Source organism: Carettochelys insculpta, chromosome 14 (assembly GCF_033958435.1).
Source record: "Carettochelys insculpta isolate YL-2023 chromosome 14, ASM3395843v1, whole genome shotgun sequence".
NCBI lineage: Eukaryota > Metazoa > Chordata > Testudines > Carettochelyidae > Carettochelys > Carettochelys insculpta.
Genome location: NC_134150.1, coordinates 13890497 through 13913031, shown reverse-complemented (window position 1 = coordinate 13913031; position 22535 = coordinate 13890497). Strand labels below are relative to the sequence as shown.

Below are 22535 nucleotides of genomic sequence, written 5' to 3'. Positions count from 1 at the left end.
AAAGGCTATAATAGCATGGAGATAAATCGTTCAGCTGCTCTCTCTCAAGCCTCTGGGGCTGCAGATTTTTCTTCTCCTGGTGCACTGTGGGTATTCAAAACTTGTTCAACATGATTTCATTTCATTTCAGGCACTGCCTGAGAAAACTAAATTACAGAATCAATCATACAGAAGGTCAGAGTGAGACTTCATTACAAGTATTGCATGCTTGCATGAATATCTTTCATTTATGACTGACCCAATATGTCACAATAGCTGTCTAGTAAAAATAATCCACTTTCTGAAATTGATGTACTACTGATGTCAATGCTACTCAGCAGGCTGGGCAGATTATAGAGAGGTGTTAAAAAAAGGAACCCTCAGGAGCACAAGTTGTGGTTTTATAGAATTGCCATCTTTTGTAGATTAAAATATTTTTTTCAGATGATCATTTAACCAGACAACAGAGCGTCAATATAAAATATTTTTGCCAGAATATCGCTAGTGAATTCTATTTATTTTGAGTTAGCTATTTATAAGTATAGTGTCTGCATCATGTAAATCAAGGGTTCTTTGAAGTAAAATGGCATCAACTTTCCATTTTTCATTAATTCATTTTTGAATACTAGGATTTTATTTGCATATTATTAAAATGTGAATGTTAATCATACTGCACTCCTTTTATCTCCTCTTTTTGTTGCTGTTTTCTGCTTATAACTATAATAGCATGCATTTAAGTAAGATAAATGTATTGTTCTTGTTGCCAATAATAATGAAACTAATCAGCAGTGTGACAAATTGTCACTCTTTTCTAAAGCAAAGCCAATGTGGCAGGGTAGGAAATCAGTCCCAATACATCATAAACTATCTTGCTCTTAATAGCATGAACAATTGTTAATCCATCAATACAATATTTTAATAACTGCTAGACCACATTTATTCTAAAAATAAACATTTTCTTGTTCTTTGCATGAACTGAAGAATATAAATAAATATAAATCAAGATATAAATTTTCTTATTTTCCTGGTCCTCCTATGGGGACTATCTGAGGAACCTGCAAAAGTATTATGATGTAGCTAGCCAGCTCTATACCCTAAGGGAGACACAGGAGAACCTTGACATAACCTATTTTTAACCATGCCTCTGGCGATTCTGCATTCAAGTTTATAGGTGAGCATGTCAGGCAGTACGTAGAACAAAGCCAAAGACGCACTGTATTAATCATAATTCTGCCCAAGTACATTTTATTTTTTCAACATCTTTGATATAAAATCTCATGACATTTCTTCAAGGTGAAATTCTACTGGACTTTTCAATAAAGTATGTCTATGTCTAGCTAAAATAACGATCCATTATAGTAAACTCTAATGCTTTAAAAATGACAAATGAACATGATGTGATTCATCTCAAAATTATTTTAATTGGCAATGCTCAGCAAAGGAAACTACTGCTTATTTTTCAGTATCTTGAAAGTAATTTAGTAATTAGCAATACACTATCAATGATGCATTAAAGTAAGATTACAACAATATCACTGCTGAAGCGCATTGTTCTATAAGTGTAAAAGAATATCATAATTATTTTATGGCCCCGTCCTTAGTTCCTTCAGATACAGTAAATTCAATTGACCATGAAATGAAATTTCATAGTCAAAATGCCTCCTTTACATTATTTTATAGCTGTAATAAAGCTTTTATAGCTCCCAGGCAAGGTAATTCATGAAATGTATAATTTAAAGATGAATTTTAATATTAATAAATATTTACCAGTTTAATAAAGTGCATATTTTCAACATAAAATAGGAAGTACTGGTTTCATTATCTCTTTTTGGAAGGAAGATGACCATTGAGAATGTATCTGAAGAGTAAAGATAAAGGAGTTTTTTTGGGAAACTTGCATGATGACCATCCTTTATTTTTTAAAGATCCTGAAGCTACTCAGTGTTTGTGGGCAGGAAAAGAGTTTTTTGTAAGTAGAACAGTGTGAAAAAAATGTAATCACTTTAAAACAATACCACAGGCGCCTCTCCCACAGTAAAACCCACAGGGGACAGGCCTAGGGAACAAATTACTACACAGATTTCCCCGAAAAGTTCCTCCCCATCAGGCACTGGGGCCTATCGTACATCTGTTTGTCAGCTCCCTAGTAAGACAGCTCAGTTAGAGCTGTGCTAACAGGGATTCCCCCAGCTATCATTTCCCCAGCAGCACCTGAATGGGGAAGTTTGTTGGGGGAGGAGGGATTGACAGTGGTCTCAGAAAATTTCAGAGAGGATGGTGAAAGGATCAGGTATGTGCTAGCCAAGGCCTCCTCCAATCTGCACCAATGAATAAACGGTAGCTCTGGTATCAAATTAAATGGATACATAATCTAGCCCCTGGTGTCTACCCCTTCCACCCAGATTGAGTGGAAAAGGAAAGAGGTAATTTTGCAGAAGCATAGCTAACCTAGTGGAGGTGGGGGTCAGGTGAAGAGATCTAAATCAGAGGGTCTCAGCCATAAGCAGATCACCATAATTTGTGGGAAATCAAAAATATGAAAAATGCCAAATTGCAGACCAAATCCTGGACACTATGTTCACACAGTCCAACTTGTAAGACCAAGGGGATGTATGAAGGATTTGGTCAAAAACATTCTATAATTTCTGCCTCAACTGTTTGTAGTGTGCTAATGGCATGCATAGGCATTCACATACAAACCACAACAGTACAGGATTCCTTGCTTCTTGGGTGTATGCAACTCCCTACTTCCACTACAAAACCTGAAACTTTTTATTAAACTTCTCTCTCTGGTATAATCACTCTTTATGCTGAACACATACACAAATTCCATGCACAATGAGATCAAGAAATGGAATTATTTGGACTTTCTGCCTGCTCAGCAGTGAGATGCTAAAGAAAGTAATTAAAAAAATAAAAAACATAAGTTGTATATCTTGACCTTAATGGAAAAGATTCAAGTTTGCAATTAAGCCTACAAGCTGTACTGGTCTTTTAGCTGTAATAGAGAAATCCAGAGATGCATTTGCTGCACATGTATTTGTAATTTTCTAAAATTATTGTATCTCTGTGGATATCCAGTCTGTCCATGCTTTTTCATTATCTGGAGTGTTTAATTTTAAAAAAGACAATTTATACAAGATCATAAGATAACAATATGACTTGCTTTCTTCTAGATCACAAGTAAACCTGTATTTCATCAACTTAAATAAAAGCTCCTCCAAAACTGCTAATCTGATTAAATAATTTTTAGGGGGTAAAATATATCTATTTGTATGTATAGCCATTCCTTATTGTGAAATACAGAAACTGATTGAAACTGTAGCCAATGAGTTTAAAATGTAAAGTATTCTAGATTTACCACTGAGACCGTAAATAACTGTGGATCCAGTAGTCCTAAACCCCCAAATACACTCAAAAAAGGGACACTGTAGGAGAAAAAAATGACATGGTTCCCTTTTGTAGATGCCTTCTCCCTCTCCCAAATGAAGAACTGAGATCTGAATCCCTGCAAACTAGAATGAGCGAACAGCATGGGCAATAAAATGTACAGACCCTGCAAGATACATGCACATCTACCAGACACGATGGAAATCTGCTTGAGGAACCGCTGTTACATCTTCTGAAAGCTGCGCCACAACTTTCCCAGCTATATGGTCAGAGATGTCCTGGATGGAGATGCCTCAACCCACTGTTCTCACAAGAGACCTTCCCAATAATAAATTTTTATTCTGGTATTTGGGGTTCATGGTGTACCCAGTGCACTGGCCAAACACTTCCCCACAGTCAGATCTCTGACCTGCAAACCATTTCCATCCCATGTAGGGCCTTCCAGAGGTTGATTGTGCTTGGTCTCTTCTTACCACCACCTCAGAGGCATGCAAGTAGACAGCCCATGAGTTTGCAGATCCTCAAAGAACAATCTTATCCTACATTTTCAAGCACAGTCAAGATACTGAAAACTACCAAAATTATTAATTTAGAAAGATGATTGTCTCCACAGAATATACATTAGTATAGAAAAATATTTCCTTTACTATTGATAAGTTAGTTCAAAAGGGAAAGAAAATAAACATTCTCTGTATTATGCAAACAAGCTATCACTGGAAATTGTCCAGGCATTCCCTCACCTTTCACTCGAAATACAGACAAATAATTCACTTTGAGCTAACTGGGCCAACACAGAAGGAATTTTTAGAGGGGAAGAGCCAGTTATGTACATTCTTTCTGCCCTCAATATTGCAGATACAGCTCTCGTGACCTTATAGAATCATAGAACACTAGAACTGGAAGGGACTTGGAGAGATCACTGAGTCCAGTTCCCAGCCCTCACAGCAGGACCAAACATTAATCCTGGACCAGTAGTCCTGGTCACATTCAGAATTCAATCCCTGAATGCAAATACTTATGTAAACAGTATTACTGGGCTGGTTCCTTTATTGTAAGGTAGAAAAAACAATTCATATGCAACTCAACAGTGTATGGTTTATTAATAACAAAGCCCACATTCCTGAATCCAACAATAGTTCCCTTAAACATTTCCAGTTGCTATAAAGAAATAAATAATGCTATTCTATTAGTCGTAATAGTCCCTACTGGAAGTATTCACTACATGAAGTACTTCAGATAGCAGGTAATGTTATCTGTTAAATATTGGCAAGTCTTTAAAGGTGACTACTGTTCTACAAAATCAAACTGGAGTTTGGAGAGGTTCAATGAAAACATATTTTTACATATTACTAAAATCTGCACATCTATATTTTGACAGGATATAATGCAACAGCAAGAGAAAAAGGACAATGCCTACCATATGTAATCCATTGCTATGGATTACACCATCTTGCTCCACAAGATTGCGTGATATTGTAATAGAAGGAAGATCCAAGCTCTGTGGAGGAAACTGGGGTGTAAATTCATTTCCTTGTCCAGGTAGCTGGTCACCTAGACCCTGAAAGGGCAACAGTATGTCTGCCATTCCCAGAGTAGGGTCTGACTCTGGAGGGGGTGTAATTGGTGGGATCTCAAACTCTTCATCTCCAAGGCTTGGAGTATGGAATGTCTGCTAAAAGAAAAACAAAACCACCAGATTAGTGTGCACTCTTCTAAATATTTATTTTTGGATTTACAAACTAAACAAATTCTCTGTTATTTAGCTCTCAAATAAAAACTCAGGTAATGACAAATTTTGTAAATTTCACATACATAGGGGCATTCTGATTAAAGATTTAAGTCTCACTAGCATTTGGTTTTAATGGAATATCAGTATTAACAGTTTTTTAATGTGTACTTAATTAGCAACATCTGTCTTTGTTGTTAGACTGCACATCAGCTGTACTGAATTTGGCTGTATAACAAATTGCCACTTTATTTATATGTTTTTTGAAATAGCAGCAACAGCTTACATTATTTTTATGCTTCATAAAATACCAGCAACATAGAAGCACATACACACCATTAATCCAGTGCTGAACATCTTTTGTTTCTTTTTTACAACTAACAAACATGAAATATTATAGTTCGATTTTCAATTTCTTTTTTACTCTACTCATGAAGTATAATGGATCCCTTTACATAAAGGTTATTATTTGGCGCTCAGAAATTTATACAATAGCAACAATGAGGTAGTCACTTCCAGGTTGTTTGTTTGTTTGTTTAAAAGCAAGCAAGCATATTTGAACAGTGGTTCATTCTGAAGCAAACACCTGTTAAGATGTCTGGTGTGGAAAATTTATGGCCAGTTATCTTCAGGGTTTGTACATGTATGGTTGTGTGTAGTCTTTATTCAACTATAATCTGAATCTAGTCTCAACAATATTGACCTTTATTTGGGAAAAAAGGACTGTGCTTACTCTGATTTGTTTGTGAGCTAAATGAATTTTTGTATGTTACTTCAGGTTCACTGCTGCTTAACAACAGAAACCTAGTGCTTGAAATTAGGCCATTTTAAACGAACCCAAATCGGAACTCTCTCAATCAAAAGGGACATCTGGCAATCCTAAAATAGGTACTGTCCTCTTTTGGATATGCAACACTGCCCTGTGATTTATTTGTGTTTATTCATTCAAAATTCTACTTGAGAGGGGCAAAACATATTTCATGTATTATTTACACTGTTCAAAAGAGTGTCTTAATTCCAGTTAATTTAAAAATGATATGTTCAGTGAAAGATCTCATTAACTGCTGTAAATTGTCATCCTTCAAAGTGTTAATGATGATATAAATTAATAACCGCTTGAGAGAAGATGGAAACTGAAACACAAGTAAAACCTTTGCTTGCATACAGAACCTGTCAGCTGTCATTATTGGTCTCTCACCAGAAATGATGAGGTCCCAGACTGTTACAGTCTGCAGGAGCAGACTGAGAGAGTCTGCTGAGACTTTAGTGGTCTTGCTTCATTCAGAATATGGCAACTTAATTCTAGATTTGAAAGCTGGTCCTGCATTAGGCAGACATTTGACTTTCATTCCCAGGTTAGAAAACGTGTACATTTTCTTTCTGTGGAGCTCTGAGTTCACGAACACAAAGGATGGATTGGCCCTGAGAAGTGGTTGCCTAATGAACATAACCCTATGGCTGCATTTCCAGTTATTTTGGCACTAATGTGGTCTAGTAACAGATGCAACTGTAATTTGTGACTCATTTGCTACCCCATTACTGCTTAATGAAATCTAACACATCACATTAACAATACGGATAAACACTCATTCTTGATATGTGGCATTTGGCTGTTTTCATTACCACTGTAATTAACACTTGAAATATTATTTCAATAAATATTTAAGGTGCTTTAAAAATGGGTCATGGTAATCATCATGACACAGAGACAGAATCCACACATTTGCTTTGTTTTCTAAACTAGAAGGTGTTCTAGTGCTTACACTGTTATCTCTGTAGGACATTATTTATGGGAATAAAATGGTTTTCTAGCACTGCAGTGTCCATATGCAAAGTCCTAATGAATAAGCTCTGCTCATTTAAATGTAAAAAACTGAGTAACAAAACACATACTGAATGCAGTAATCGCCAAGTTAGGCTCACACTATAATGCAGATATTAACACTTAATCATATTCTTATTCTTTCCTCAAGCAGCGAAATCAGTATCATTAGACTATCTCTGAAACTGTTTTAAGTGTCATATTTATGAGCCAGTTGTAATTATGAGAATGGGATTTTACTTCCTCATCTAAGGGGATAAATCCATTGCAACTGCATAAATACGTAATGCAACCATATAATGCAACTTTTTTTTTAAATTTAAGACAAGTACAGACACAATCACGAGTGAACTGCTAAGTACTAGCACAGAATTAATTCCCACAATATAACTGTTGTAATAAGTAGTTCTAAAAATCTCTATATATGATCCAAGAATGAGGATAAAATAGATATAACCTAAAAGAAAAGTATTTTAGTAATGTAGTCTTAATCCAAATCACTGGGCCATTCAGAGTATAAAGAGGTATGTGATTGGTATTGCAGAAAGTGCCGTTATAACCAAGACAGCATAACATTTATTTTATGAATTGTATTTAAATTATTAACTTTTCAAATATTTCTTTCATTTTTTAGAAGAGCGTGTGCATGGTTAAATGCCATCTGTACTGAAATGTTCAAAACATTTGTTCCTTTTGATAAAAATGCAAATCTGGAGAACTGTTGTATCAACATATAACAGCCAATGTCTGACACGGTGAATTATCACAGCTGGAATTAAATTGTCTCTGAACAGCTGCTGGCAGCAGAGCTTTCATCAATGTTTGATTCAAATGTAGGAAAGAAATTCTACAGAATGAAACATCATGTTGTCATTACAGATGGGGTTTGTGTTCATTATCACAAATAACACTGGAGCCAGTGCCAAACAATATTCCCTTATCTAAGCAGTCTTGTTGGTTAAAAAGATGGTGGCCTTTGTAAAAATGATGTATAAAATACTACTCTTAATTTGAAAGTTCATCTTTATTGGAATAACTTATTTGCCACTTAATTTCATTCCACTTTCTGTTTTATTTTAACAAGTACATGCATGACAGAATTGTCACCTTCAATGAATAAGGTCAGGGCTGCTCATTTTTCTAACCTTTCTTTACCCTGGGGAGATTTATGATATACTCCTTATGTACATATTAAATATCACTTACAACCAGCTTCTGCCTCTCTCTCCATTTTCATAAATCACACTCACACATTTACTTTTTTAGGGAATACATTGTATCCTTTTTATCTTTCCATCTTCATTGGAACAATAGATGTTATCTTTCAGGTATGGCCAAAAAGCAACTCTATCTAGTGCTGATGTCAATACTGCTGCAATGATAATCTAAAACATTGGCTGACAGAAGATAGTGGTCTAAAGAACTCTGTGGTTGGTGCTCACACCCCTTAAAAGTGGGGCTAGTGAAAAGCTAGCAGCCAAAAGCAACACCTCAATGACCAGTCAGCCTCCATCAATTCAGACCCCAGGCTTTTTCCAAGCCCTGGTCTAAAACTTGGCTGAAAATCTTTTTTTCATTCCCACAACACAAACGTTGACGGCAACTATCCTGTTCTGTTTTCTAACTTATGAGAGTGTTAAGAACCCATATTAAAGTGTTTTTATCTATGAATGAAATTAGCATGTTAGCTACTAATGATTTCTACTTCCTTGCTTTCAAAATTTACACCTACTGTGCCTTATATGTGTTTCCTTCTGTTTATAATTTTTTCATACATAGTTTCTGTTGACATGCTATGTAAGTAACAGTCTTATGGCCAGCTAAACTGAATAGTCAAGGAGAGGTGTCAGGTTATTTTCTTTCTCATTAAAGTCTTTATTCTGTGCTCCATAAAACACATACATATTCAGCACTTCACTTTTGATCTGTTGAAAGTCTGTTAATTATCAAAGCAAATAGCAGAATATGAACACAGATAAAAGAAAACAACTCTACCTCATTTGCAGTAAGAAATACATTATTTGCCTCCGTCATGTTCATGTAGTTGTTGTTTCCAAACTGAAAGAAAAAATAGATATTTGGCTTTTAATATATGCCATGATAAACCTTTATGACTAGACAGTTAAAATATATTCTTTATCCTCTCATCTACACAGGAAAGAATTGCTTCTGGAAAAAAAAAAAGAGAGAGAAAAGATGCAAATCTACACAAGTACTTTTGGAGCTCGGATAGTTACATGCAAGTTGGATGATTCAGATTTTTATACTGCTGATTGAATTAACTAGCATCATGTGTATCCCCCTGGTTCTGCATAGGGGAGGACCCACTCTGTGCCTGCAACCTCCTCCTTGTCATGTGGAAAGTGCAGTCAACTGACTATACCACTCGGTCACCTCTCTTAACCAAGCACTTCACGGGTCCATTCTCAGAAATGGACAATAGAGCCCTCGGCTCAGTTATTTTTCTGCAAAGGACCACCTATTACTCAGGAGGCCCTGAAGGCAACCATGGAGTCCCCAGTAGCAGTTTTCAAATTAGAGTTGGTTTGAAAAAGAAAAGAGGGGATGGAGGGTGAAGTAAGTCTGCTAGATTTTGTTTTGCAATTCTCCTACCTTATCTTCCCAAACACATTCAAAAATTTGAACTGTTTTGCTCAATCCACATTCCAGTGGAGTCACCCTGCTAGGGAGCCCATGAGAACAGGGACAGGAGAACTATGCTGAGGATCTGAGACGCATGTGGTGTGCTCAGTGACCCATTCTACCGAGGGCCAAATCCTCCCACACATATAACGAACAAAGAGGATTCTCATCAAGATTCCCTCTCGCAAGCACCGTACCTCCAAACTCTGAATCATGGACATCAGCTGACTGTAGGAGAGAGGTATTTAATTTTTTAGAAACTAGTATGCAAATGAGGGTATTACTAGCATTTGGCTAACCAGTAATTTATGTGCACTGCTCTCTTTAATTAAAAAAAAGCAGTCAAGTAGCACCTTAAAGACTAGCAAAGTAGTTTATTAGGTGAGCTTTTGTGGGACAGACCCACTTCTTCAGACCATAGCCAAACCAGAACAGACTCAATATTTAAGACACAGAGAACCAAAAACAGTAAGCAAGGAGGACAAATCAGAAAAAGATAATCAAGGTGAGCAAATCAGAGAGTGGAGGGGTGGGGGGGAAGGTCAAGAATTAGACTGAGCCAAGTATGCAGACGAGCCCCTATAGTGACTCAGAAAGTTCCCATCACGATTTAAACCATGTGTTAATGTGCCGAATTTGAATATAAAAGTCAGCTCGTCCACTTCTCTTTCTAAAACGGTGCGATAATTTCTCTTCAGTAACACACATACCTTGAGGTCATTGACAGAATGCCCCATTCCATTAAAATGTTGACTAACTGGTTTGTGGATCTGGAGTGTTTTGATGTCTGTTTTGTGCCCGTTGACCCTTTGTCTAAGGGAGTTAGAAGTCTGTCCAATATACAAAGCATCTGGGCATTGTTGGCACATGATAGCATATATGATGTTAGCAGAGGAGCATGAGAAAGTGCCCGTGATTCTGTGAGTAACCTGGTTAGGTCCAGTGATGGTATTTCCAGAGAAGATATGTGGACAAAGCTGGCAGCGGGCTTTATTGCAGGGAAAGGTTCCAGGACTGGTGTTCCTGGGGTATAGACTGTGGCTGTTAGTGAGGATCCTCATGAGGTTGGGAGGTTATCTGTAGGAGAGAACAGGCATGTCACCCAGGGCCTTCTGGGGTGTAGCATCCTGATTAAGAATAGGTTGTAGGTCTTTAATAATTTGTTGCAGTGGTCTGAGTTGGGGGCTGTAGGTGATGACCAGTGGTGTTCTGTTTTTGGCTTTTTTGGGCCGATCTTGGAGTAGCTGGTCTCTGGGTATGCGTCTGGCCCTGTCGATTTGTTTTTTACTTCTCCTGGTGGGTAATTCAGGTTTATGAATATTCGGTAAAGTTCTTGTAGTTATTGGTCTCTGTCAGTTGGATCAGAGCAAATGTGATTGTACCTAAGAGCCCGCTGCCAGTTCTGTCCACATATCTTCCCTGGAAATACCATCACTGGACCTAACCAGGTTACTCACAGAATCACGGGCTCAGTCTAATTCTTGACCTTCCCCCCGACCCCTCCACTCTCTGATTTGCTCACCTTGATTATCTTTTTCTGATTTGTCCTCCTTGCTTACTGTTTTTGGTTCTCTGTGTCTTAAATATTGAGTCTGTTCTGGTCTGGCTATGGTCTGAAGAAGTGGGTCTGTCCCACAAAAGCTCACCTAATAAACTACTTTGCTAGTCTTTAAAGTGCTACTTGACTGCTTTTTGTTTTGATAGTGTATAGACTAGCACGGCTTACTCTCGGTTGCTCTCTTTAATGTCGGCAGTCAAATGATTGTAGGAAAATAGGTAGATTGGTAACTATTTTTACACATCATTTTCAACACAATGAGGCATTTCATAAACTTTGCTTTTTGAGAAGAAATACCATTTGTGTGTTCGGGTTGTCAGCTGAAAACCTAAGCTACAGAGTCTCAGACATCTTTTGTACTCCTGTGGTTCTATTTACTACAAGGCATAGGGGAAAAATAAAATAAAGGGGAGCAAAAAAGGAAAGAGTCCCTAGACCACATTTAAGTATGTTATCTATACTCATTAGTGCTGTTGTAAACTTTAATATTTAATATCTAACATAGCATTGTGGGCAAGAGTGAAAAAGGATTGTTGAAATCTCTGAACAAATCATTAATTTTTTATACAATGTCATTAAAATGGCCTTCTCATACCACAAGAGTTAAGGTTGCATCGACATTTCTATCCTGACCTCCTATTTGCTCAGTTTTATAATTCAAATACAAAAGTTTCCCTGGGTTTTTTCCTTGCCTCACAAAACCTTGAGTGCACTTTATCTGAGGTGATTTTTTTTAAATAAACATTTTCAGCGTTACAGGACTCTACAAGGAGTGTGTGAGGATGGGGAAACATTCGCTTTCACAGCCAACCCCACAATCCTGTGCTCCAAATGACAGACTCTTGTAGTGTGGCCAGATCTGGATGACTCCACACTGAAAAAGCATATTCTTCATCCACAACACTTTGTCTAACTTGCTGCCTGCAGGTCTTGGTGATAAGGACCCAGTAGATTGTACTCTGCAACATCAGAGAACAGGACTGGGGGCAAAAGACTGGATCTTTTCTTGAAAGGGCTAATTTCCCAGAAAGACACAGTAACCTTTTTCCCAACTCAAAAGATGAGACAACTGCAGTAGCACTGGGAGGAGAGAAGGAAGATAGATAATAGGAACTGGGGAGTAATCCAAAGACCATTGCAGTAAAATGATTGTCTTTCTATTGACTTCACTGGCCTTTGGATCATGCCCTTGCAGACTGCAGAGTCTGAAGAGAGAAAAAGGTAGAACAGGGGAACTGTGGAGAGAAGAGACGGAAAGATCCATCACAATTTAACAATATTAGAAAGTAAAACCTGAACCTCAAAATATGAAAATGTAGTTGGTTTCTTTTCAAGAAGCCATACACAAACTGTGTCTGGAACATGATCAAAGTAAAATTGGTATTTATGGCATACATATACTATGCCATAAGTACCACTAACTGTATATCTAAAAATGATTTAGATACAAAATTCACCCAGGGCTTAGTTTTTAGAATCAGCCAGTGCACATTCACAGTAATTTTTTCCAGCCAAGATTTGGTGTGGATTTTTAGCATAGAGACTTAGTACTTATGCACAACAACAGTGAGACTGACATGATAGATTTTCTCATGTCAGTGAGCTGAGAACTAAGAAGGATTTACATGAAAAACTCTAATGTCTCCAAAGGACGTGTTCTTCTCCACAGTAACAAAAGAAATAAAAATCAAATCTGAATATATTCATGTGTAATAGAGTGAGCCTATCACAATTTACTTGGTACAACCAAATTCAACCCTACTATAAAAACAAAAAAGCAGTTATGTAGCACTTTAAAGACTAACAAAATATTTTTTTAGGTCATGAGCTTTCATGGGACAGACCCACTTCTTCAGATCATAGCCTTACCAGAACAGACTCAATACATAAAGCACAGAGGTCCAAAAATTGTTATCTAGGTTGACAAACCAGAAAAATTGTTATCGACATTGGCAAATCAGAAGAGCAGAGGGATGGCGGGGTGGGGTGTCGAGGGGGGGGGAAGTTAACAGTTAGATAAAACATCAAAGTATGTAAAAGGGTCCTTATAATGGGTCAAGTAATTGCTGTCCCCGTTCAAACCATGTGTTAATGTGTCAAATTTGAACACGAAAGTTAGTTCTGAGCATTCTATCTTTAGACAGTTGTTAAAGTACTTTTTCAGTAGAACACAAACTTTTAGATCTTTAACAGAATGACCCACTCCATTAAAGTGCTGACTGACAGGTTTATGTATGTGGAGTTTTTTTATGTCTGTTCTATGTCTATTCATTCTTTGTCGAAGAGTGTTTGCAGTCTGTCCTACATACATGGTGTGTGGGCACTGTTGGAACATGAAGGCATATATGTTAGTTGAGGAACAGAAGAATGTGCCCGTGATTCTATAATTAACATGGTTAGGTCCAGTGGTGGTATCTCCACAACAGATATGTGGACAAAGTTGGCAACGGGGTGTGTTGCAAGGAAAAGTTCCAGGATCAGTATTATTGTGGTGTAGAGAGAAGTTACTCACCGTAGTAACGATGGTTCTTCAAGATGTGTCCCCATGGGTGCTCCACGATAGGTGTCGGGCTCGCCCCGGTGCCGCAGATCGGATCTTTCCAGCAGTTTCTGCCGGACCGCACATGCGCCGGCGCGCACCGCTCCCCTGCGCGCTCCCGGCCATGTGCGCGATCCGGTCCCCGCCAGTTCCTTGACCAACCGCCTCGGATGCTCCTGAAAAACACCAAACAGAGATACGAAGCGGGGAGGATGGGCGGGTGGTGGAGCATCCACGGGGATACATCTTGAAGAACCATCGTTACTACGGTGAGTAACTTCTCTTTCTTCCTTGAGTGTCCCCGTGGGTGCTCCACAATAACTGAATACCCAGCAGTAACCCAAGAAAGGAGGTGGGTAATCGGGTTATGTGCAGCTTGCCCCCGAAAGGAACGCTGTCGAGAGGCGGGTATCCTCTTGGAATACCCGGTGTAGGGCATAATGCTTGGCGAAGGTGTCATAGGATGACCAGGTTGCCGCTCTGCAAATGTCTTTTAGCGCGATGCCCTTGAAAAAGGCTGTTGATGCTGCCACCGCCCGGGTGGAATGAGCCCTAGGCGGGGCCAGTAAAGGAGTCTTTCAAAGTTCATAGCACATCTTTATGCAGGACACAATGTGCTTCGAGATTCTCTGTGAAGAGAGACCCTCTCCTTTTGATCTGGGAGCGAGAGAGACTAAGAGCCTGTCCGTTTTCCGGAAGGACTTAGTTCTGTCTATGTAGGAGGCCAACGCCCTCCTCACGTCCAGGAGGTGCAGGCGTGCCTCCTTGTTGGAGCTATGAGGCGTTGGGTAAAACGAGGGTAAAACTATAGGTTCATTAAGATGGAACTCTGAAGAAACTTTCGGAACAAAGGCTGGGCGCAGCTGTAAGGTTACTGCCTCCTTTGAGAATACCGTGCAGGGCGGCGTTGCCATAACTGCTGCGAGCTCACTGACCCTGCGAGCTGACATGATTGCAAGAAGGAAGGTTGTCTTTATCGTAAGGAGATGGAGGGAAACCGTGGCTAAGGGTTCAAAGGGTGGTCCCGTTAGCGCGCTGAGCACCAGGCCCAAGCTCCACAATGGTGGAAGCGGTTTCCGAGGGGGGTACAGGTTTACCAGCCCCTTCAGGAACCTGGTAACAATAGGATGGACAAACACTGTGGGCCCTTCGTCTTCATGCCGAAAAAGCGGCGAGAAGGACCTTCAACGAGGAGAGGGAGAGCCCGCCTCTCTTGAGGTCCAGTAAGTATTCTAGTATGACAGGTATAGGCACTTCAAGGGGAGCTAACTGCTTGGTGGAACACCATGCAGTGAATCGAGTACATTTCTGATGTAGGTCTTCCTGGTGGAGATCCTTCAGCTACTTTCCAGGACTTGTTGTACTCCCTCCATACATGTACTTTCTAGGGAGCTGAGCCATGGATTAACCATGTTTGTAGGCGCAGGCCTCGGGGGTGAGGATGCACTATGGACCCCTGGGCCTGCGTGAGCAGGTCCGGCGCTACCGGAAGGGGAAGCGGTGGACGATCCGACATGCGGAGAAGCAAGGGGAACCATTGCTGTTGATCCCATGTGGGGACCACTAGGATCATGCGGGCTCTCTCCCTCCTGGCTTTCTGCAGGACCTTGTGGATGAGCACCGTGGGGGGAACGCGTAAAGCAGTGGGCCCTTCCACGAAATCGCGAACGCGTCCCCCAGGGACCCCCGCCCCTGTCCTGCCCTGGAGCAGTATTGGGGGCACTTCTTGTTGTGCTGAGTGGCAAACAGGTCTATCTGGGGAAACCCCATGCCTGAAAAATTGGTCATAGCAGATCAGAGTGGATCTGCCACTCGTGTGTGAGTGCGAAGTGCCTGCTCAGCTGGTCTGCCTTCACGTTGTGAGCGCCTGGTAAGTACGAGGCTTTCAACATTATATTGTTGGCGAAGCACCAGTTCCACAGCCAGACTGCTTCCGCACATAAGGCACGGGATTGAGCTCCGCCTTGTCGATATATATAAAACATGGTGGAGATATTGTCTGTATTGATCCCGACTACCCTGCCTTGTATGTGGTCTTGAAAGTGTTTGCAGGCATTGAACACCGCTCTGAGCTCCAGTATATTTATATGCAGTGACTGTTCCGTAGGGGACCACAGTCCTTGCGTCACCTTTTCGCCAATATGTGCTCCCCACCCCATGTGGGAGGCGTCGGTGGTGAGAAAAATAGAGATTTGTGGTTGGTGAAAGGGTACCCCTGGTAGCATGTTCTTGGGGTTTACCCACCATTGCAGGGATCTGCGCACCTCTGTCGTGGGCGACACCACCCTGCGGACGGTATGGGATGCCGGCTTGTAAACGCTCGCCAGCCAATGTTGTAGGTTGCGCATATGCAATCTGGCGTTCTGTACCACGAATGTTGCTGCTGCCATGTGGCCGAGCAGTTGCAAGCACGTTAAAACCGGCACCGTGGGGCTGTATGTAATGACTTGTACCAGGGAACTGATGGCGCGAAAGTGAGCACTGGGTAGATAAACCCTTGCTGTGATATAATTTATGCGTGCCCCTATGAACTCTATGTCCTGTGTGGGGTCGATCTTTGACTTCGCAAGGTTGATGACCAGGCCCAGTGAAGAAAACATGTTTGCTGTTATGCGTATCATGCGTAGTACCTCCACCTTCGAGGCCCCTTTCAGTAGGCAGTCGTCCAGATATGGGAATATAAATACCCCTTGTCTGTGCAGGTAGGCTGACACCACTGCCAGGGTCTTGGTAAAGACTCTGGGGGCCGAGGAGAGGCCAAACGGCAGAACCTTTTATTGGAAATGTTCTTTGCCGACCATAAACCGGAGAAAACGTCTGTGAGCCGGGTGGATCGTTATATGAAAATACACATCTTGTAAGTCGAGGGCTGCAAACCAATCTCCATCGTCCAGTGCCGTGAGTATAGAGGCGACTGTGATCATCCAAAAGCGTTGTTTGCGCAAGTACCGGTTGAGGCCTCGAAGGTCTAAGATGGGCCTCCAGCCTCCTGTTTTCTTTTCTGTGAGGAAGTATCGGGAATAAAACCCTTTCCCCTGAAGTCACTCCGGCACTCTTTCGACCACCCCTATAAGCATCAGGTGGTCCACCTCATGCTTGAGTTTTGCCTCGTGGGGGGCATTGCTGAGATGAGGCCTGGGCGGAGGTCTTGGCGGTGGGAGCGACTGAAAGGGGATCACGTAACCCGTGGCTATGATCTCTAGTACCCACTTGTCTGTGGTGATCTTTTGCCATTGTGAGTGGAACGGTCGGAGGCGATGATGGAACATTAATTGTGGATGACATTGCGCGATGGTAGTAATAGTGCAGCCCTCGACCTGTCCGTCAAATTTGTTGCCTTTGGGCCTGCCCTGAGGATGCACGGCCTTGTTGGGAATGTCGCCTGGGAGTTCTATCCTGTTGTTGCTGTTGATGCCGCCCTTGGTCGTAGCCCCATTTGTACTGAGCACGCTGAGGTTAGTACGGGTATTGCCGTTGTTGAGGGTAATACTTTTTCTTTCTGTATGGAGAGGTATAAATACCCAGTGTTCTGAGTGTGGCTCTTGAGTCTTTACTGGAATGAAGGACCGAATCAGTTGACTCTGCAAACAACTTCTGCGTGTCGAAAGGGAGATCGACAATTTTTGCCTGCAGATCCCTCGGGATACCCGATGTCTGGAGCCAGGATTCCCTGCGCATGACCACTGCCATAGCCGTTGAGCGTGCCGCCGTGTCCGCTACGTCCAGGGCGATCTGGACTCCTGTCCTGGAAGCTGCATAGCCCTCTTGCACGATGGCCTTCAGCACCGGCTTCTTATCTTCTGGAAGCGAATCCATGACAGAAGTAAGCCTGGAGTAATTGTCAAAAATGTGGTTTGCTAGATGTGCTGCATAATTAGCCATTCTCAGCAGCAGGGTGGAGAAGGAGTATACCTTTCTGCCAAATAGCTCTAGCTTCTTGGCATCTCTGTCCGTTCCCCCCGCTTTGTACTGGGAAGTCTTCGATCTCTGCTGAGACGATTCTACCACCAGAGAATTTGGTTGTGGGTGACTAAACAGAAACTCCATGCCCTTCGCCGGGACGAAGTATTTCTTATCCGCCCTCTTGCTTATAGGTGGAGCGGAAGCCGGGGTCTGCCATATGGTAGTAGCAGACTCCATGATTGCTTCGTCGAGCGGAATAGCAATTTTGGACGGGGCCGGAGGCCTCAGGTTTTTGAAGAGCTTGTGGTGCTTCTCCTGCACCTCTGCTGTTTGGATGCCTTGCGTGAAAACCACCCTTTTAAACAGCTCCTGAAACTGTTTGAGGTCATCCGGGGGGGGCAACATCCCCGGGGGCCATAGCCTCGTCGGGGGAGGACAAGGAGGAACCACTAGGGTAGACCTCCCTTGAACTCTCAGGGTCCTGCTGCCGGTGGTACACCCTCTCACTAGAGGCTTGCGAGGGAAAATCTCGGGGTTCTAAAATCAGCTCCCCTTGAGACAGCTGTGTTTCTGTCCCCGTACGTGAGTGCCCGCGGGGGTACTGGGCGGTCGAGGGGGACCTGCCCCGGGGTGTATGCCTATGGTGTCTATGCCCAGCGTGATAAGGACGACAGTGGCAGCACGGGCACGGTTCCTGGGATGGAGACCTGGACCACTCTCAAGGTGCATACCCCCGATGTCTGGGGGAGCGAGATCGTCTGGATGATTGAGACAATGGTGAAACTGGTTTGTGGTAGTACTCCAGAGGGTCAAATCCCAGAAAAGGCGAGGGTGGCCCGAGCCATGGTGAGGCTGGTTGGAGGAACGGGGAAGGAGGCTCTGGGTAGGCTGGGGGAGACCCATGTCTCCTGGCTGGTGTACGCAGCATAAGGGGAGGACTTGTTGAGAGCAGCCCTGCAGCCCTGTCCAGAGAAGGGCTGCGGTGCCAGGTTTTCACTGCTGCCTTTCCCCTCCCCTGTGGGGCTGGCTCCGCCCCTCCCCGTGCCGGGGATCTCGGCCCCGCTGTCGGCGCCGCACTCGGCACGCTCATCTGCGGTGCCGCGAGGGTGGTCTCCTCCGATGCCTGCAGGCTATGTGCCTGTTGGCCCTGCACCGTTGGTGCCGTGGGGGTCTGTGCCCCTTGCGGCGGTGCCACTGGTTCCGGCGCTTGCCTGGCCGCCGCTCTGAATGCGCGGGCTGGCTGTTTAGTAATCGGAGGCTCAGCCTCTGCCACGTGCGCTGCTGCGCTGCCGCTCGCTTGTGACTGCGGCTGGGGGCTGTGAGCTACGCCCGTCCCGCTCGCTGTGACTGCCGGCAAGGATCAGGCTGGAGAGAGCTTCCTCTGTTTCTGCACCAAGGGGGTGAGAGACACCACCTTCCTTTTATGGAGCCCTGTGGGTCCCTCTGGTTGAGGCCTCTCCGGCACGTCTGGCTGGAGGGCCTTATCAAACAGCAGCATTTTCAGCCGCATTTCTCTATCCTTTCTGGCTCTGGCCGTGAGCTTTGCACAGAAGGAGCATTTCTGGGTGACGTGTGATTCCCCCAGGCATCTGATACATTGACTGTGCCCATCAGAGGCCGGCATAGCTTCGCGGCAGGACTCACACTTCTTGAATCCTGAAGAGGACATTGTGGTGAGTCTTTGAGCTGTTAATAGGGTACTTAGCACCTCCTCTGTGCCTGTTCCCCTCTCACGGACTCCAGCCTGCCGCAGCAGGAGGCCTACTGGCCTTCACGTCCCCGGGGTGCCTCCGCTCCTCCTCTCGTTACCAAGACTTTCTACTTATATATATATATTTTTTTTTTTTTGCAATAAAGAAACAAACAATTTTAATTAGAACTCTGAAAGAGAACTCTAAAACTCTGAAAAACTCTAAATACGCTGACTCTGGCCGCAACCTGAGCAGATTCCGTCTGCAGCCGACGGCGGTTAAGAAGGAACTGGTGGGGACTGGATCGCGCATGTGGCCGGGAGTGCGCGGGGGAGCGGCCCGCGCCGGCGCATGCGCGGTCCGGCAGAAACTGCTGGAAAGATCCGATCTGCGGTGCCGGGGCGAGCCCAACACCTATTGTGGAGCACCCACGGGGACACTCGAGGAACAACCTGTGGTTGCTAGTGAGAATCCTCATAAGGTTCGGAGGTTGTCTGTAAGAAAGAACAAGTCTGTCACCTAGGGCCTTCTGGAGCGTGGCATCATGATTTAGGATAAGTTGTAGGTCTTTCCTGATGCACTGCAGTGGTTTGAGTTGGGAGCTGTAGGTAATGACAAGTGTTGTTATGTTACTGGCTTTTTTGGGCCTATCTTGGAGTGGTTGGTTTCTGGGTATTCATCTGGCCCTGTGGATTTGTTTTCTTCACTTGTTTTTTTTTGTTTGTAACTTTCCTAAGGCAAGACCTGCTCCCAATAAGCCTGTTTTTTTGGCATTATACCTTTAAAAATTACAATGAGGTGCTGTCTTGGGTGTTCACACACTTAAGTACAACATAGGCTGTAGCAGTTCTGAATGACATAACTGTTTTCTCAATTTATGCTCTTACAGTGAAACAAAAGGCAATTCACAGATTAATTAATAATTATGTCTGTGTATCATTCAGAATGTAGAAAGAAAAATGAAAAAACAAGGAAGGTCAAAATGAAGGTTCAGGTTGCAACTGCATTTTTAACCTTCTAAATTGTGGTGACTGAGAATCACAGCTCCTACTTTATATATTTTCAGGAACTGATTTCAGATCCTGCACTGCTTTTGTCAGTGTGTATCACAACTTCAGCATTATGCAATTGTAGATTTTGTGAATGAGAAATTCATTTAAAACAATCTATGTTTTATCAGTGAGCATTTTAAAGATTAAACTTATTATCTAATAATAACCACAGACACAGGAAAATTAAATGGTTATTATCTTAAGGATCTAAACAATTCAAAAAACAAATCAAGCTTAGAGTGAAATAAGAAGTGGGTTAGAAATCCTCTTCTGAACAGTTAGCATGTGAATGTAATTACTGAAGAAACTACAGCTAATCAGCTGTGAATTGTATCCATTAATTAGTATTTGCCCTGGAGAAATGAGAAAAATCAGTAACAATGTTAACACCGCAATGCACTGATGAGTACTGAAACACAGGGCCCTCAGCAGTTAGTCAAGCAGGTGGCTCCAATGGTCCAAGTAATTTTAAAAGCTCTCACCTGAAGTGCAGAGCTGGAATTACAAAGCACTTCTTGCATATCTTTTGTATCTATATAAGGCTATAATTAATGGCTTTTAATTTAGAAACACTTTGTGATCATCTGGGAACAGTTATAAATCATTCTAAATAGAACAAGTAGTTCTATTTTAGTAAAATATTTAAAATTGTGAATAGACTGACAATTCAAATGTTTTGCATGAAATGAGTCAATGCCTTTCTCCCTATATTTCCTGGGGACTGACTTGCAAAGACTGAAACATACCAGTCATTCACATTGTTGAGAAAAGGGGCATAAAATGAGGGCTAGATCCTGCAATTCAATTCACAGGAGCACACCCCTTGTTGCACTCCATTGATTTAACAGACTAGGGCACTGAGGTGGATCCAGCTGCAGGATCTTGCCCTGATGCCATACTGTTTGAGTTGACCTATGTATTTTTGTTTTTAAAAATTACTTAGTAATTAATAATAATAATACTTGCTACTGAATAGTGTCTTTCACCTGAAAGTCTCCAAGCACTCTACAACTATTAATGAATAAAAGTCTCTGGAGCAGCATGCATTATTATGTCAGTTATGCAGAAACAGAGGAACCGTTAAGTGACTTTCACAATCTGTACAGCAAGTCTATAGCCCAGCTGAAAACAGAACAAGTTTTACTGTCTGCCAGCCCTATGTTTAAGCATTAGCTCATGCTTGCTTGATTTCAAGAATCACACAAAGTCCAGTTCCAATACTAAGATTTTACATATGCAAACAGTCTCACTTTTATATATGAACACCATATTTTGCTGGAGCAAACGCAACTGCATGTGCACCATCTTTTCATGTAATTCATTGAAAAATAAGAAAAGCAAGCAAGATAAAACCATTTCGAACCAACTGTAGATCATCTCTGTCATTTGTTATGCCTGATCAATGCCCAGTCGATAAGCGGGAGCTTTGCGTTAAAACTGATGACGTGATTTATGCCTTTAAAATTACAACCGTCCACGGGGTGAAACATCATCCATGGACGTCAGTGGACTCTGGATTTCATCCTTTTTACTCTACAAAAAGGTGAGCAAATGTTTTACATTAGGCCCCACTTTTTGTCCCTGCAATTAACAGCCCCCACCCCCAACACTCCTGTCTAATATAATCCAAACGGATGGAAATTTGGTTATGCCTGTATGAAGAAAAAAGAAAAAAACATTTTCAGAACATGTAAGAAAATAAGTCTGTAGAATGTTAAAACTTTATTAATCGGTATATAAATGTGAATCCACGTACATGAAAACAGTAACATCTTTCAAAATTTTTAATGAGATGGATGAGCCTGAGACCCAGCAGCTGATCATGCTGTGCCCCTATTACAAAATTTCACCCCCCCTCCGCTAGAGCAAAGTTAGATAGATTAGAAGGGAAGGGTTTTGGTTTTTGTTTATGGGAATAGCAGAAAAATGTCTTGTAGCTCATTATTAATGCCAGTCCAAAGCAGTCAAATAATTTCTGTTCAGTATTCCAGTAGTAGATCATTGCTGGCCTTCCCAGTTACATACTTTCAGTTACAAAGCTTGACCTTAAATGCCTGATATCACGACACACTGCAGTTTTTAAAAACATTTTTCCAATATTAGTTCATAGCAGTGATATTCAAACTGAGGTTCAAGAGCTGCAAATGATTCTTTAATGTGTCTACTGCAGCTCTTCATAGCAACTGATATTAAAACCCCGATTTAATTATTAAACAATCTAAGCTATTAATC

At 42.0% G+C, this 22535-nt stretch overlaps 1 protein-coding gene across 5 annotated transcripts in view; it reads right to left on the bottom strand.

The window, feature by feature from the left end:
- The window catches only part of TOX3 (TOX high mobility group box family member 3), a 97442-nt gene that overhangs the window by 18824 nt on the left and 56083 nt on the right, over nucleotides 1–22535 (bottom strand). For 3 of the 5 annotated variants that reach the window (XM_075008601.1, XM_075008602.1, XM_075008605.1), the window contains exons 2-3: nucleotides 8913–8975; nucleotides 4787–5041 (exon numbers count right to left, since the gene is read on the bottom strand). In XM_075008601.1, the coding sequence (XP_074864702.1) occupies nucleotides 4787–5041; nucleotides 8913–8975 (318 nt within the window). Of the gene's footprint in view, nucleotides 1–4786; nucleotides 5042–8912; nucleotides 9139–22535 lie in introns of those variants that run through there. The other 2 variants (XM_075008604.1, XM_075008606.1) reach the window with 2 other exon arrangements.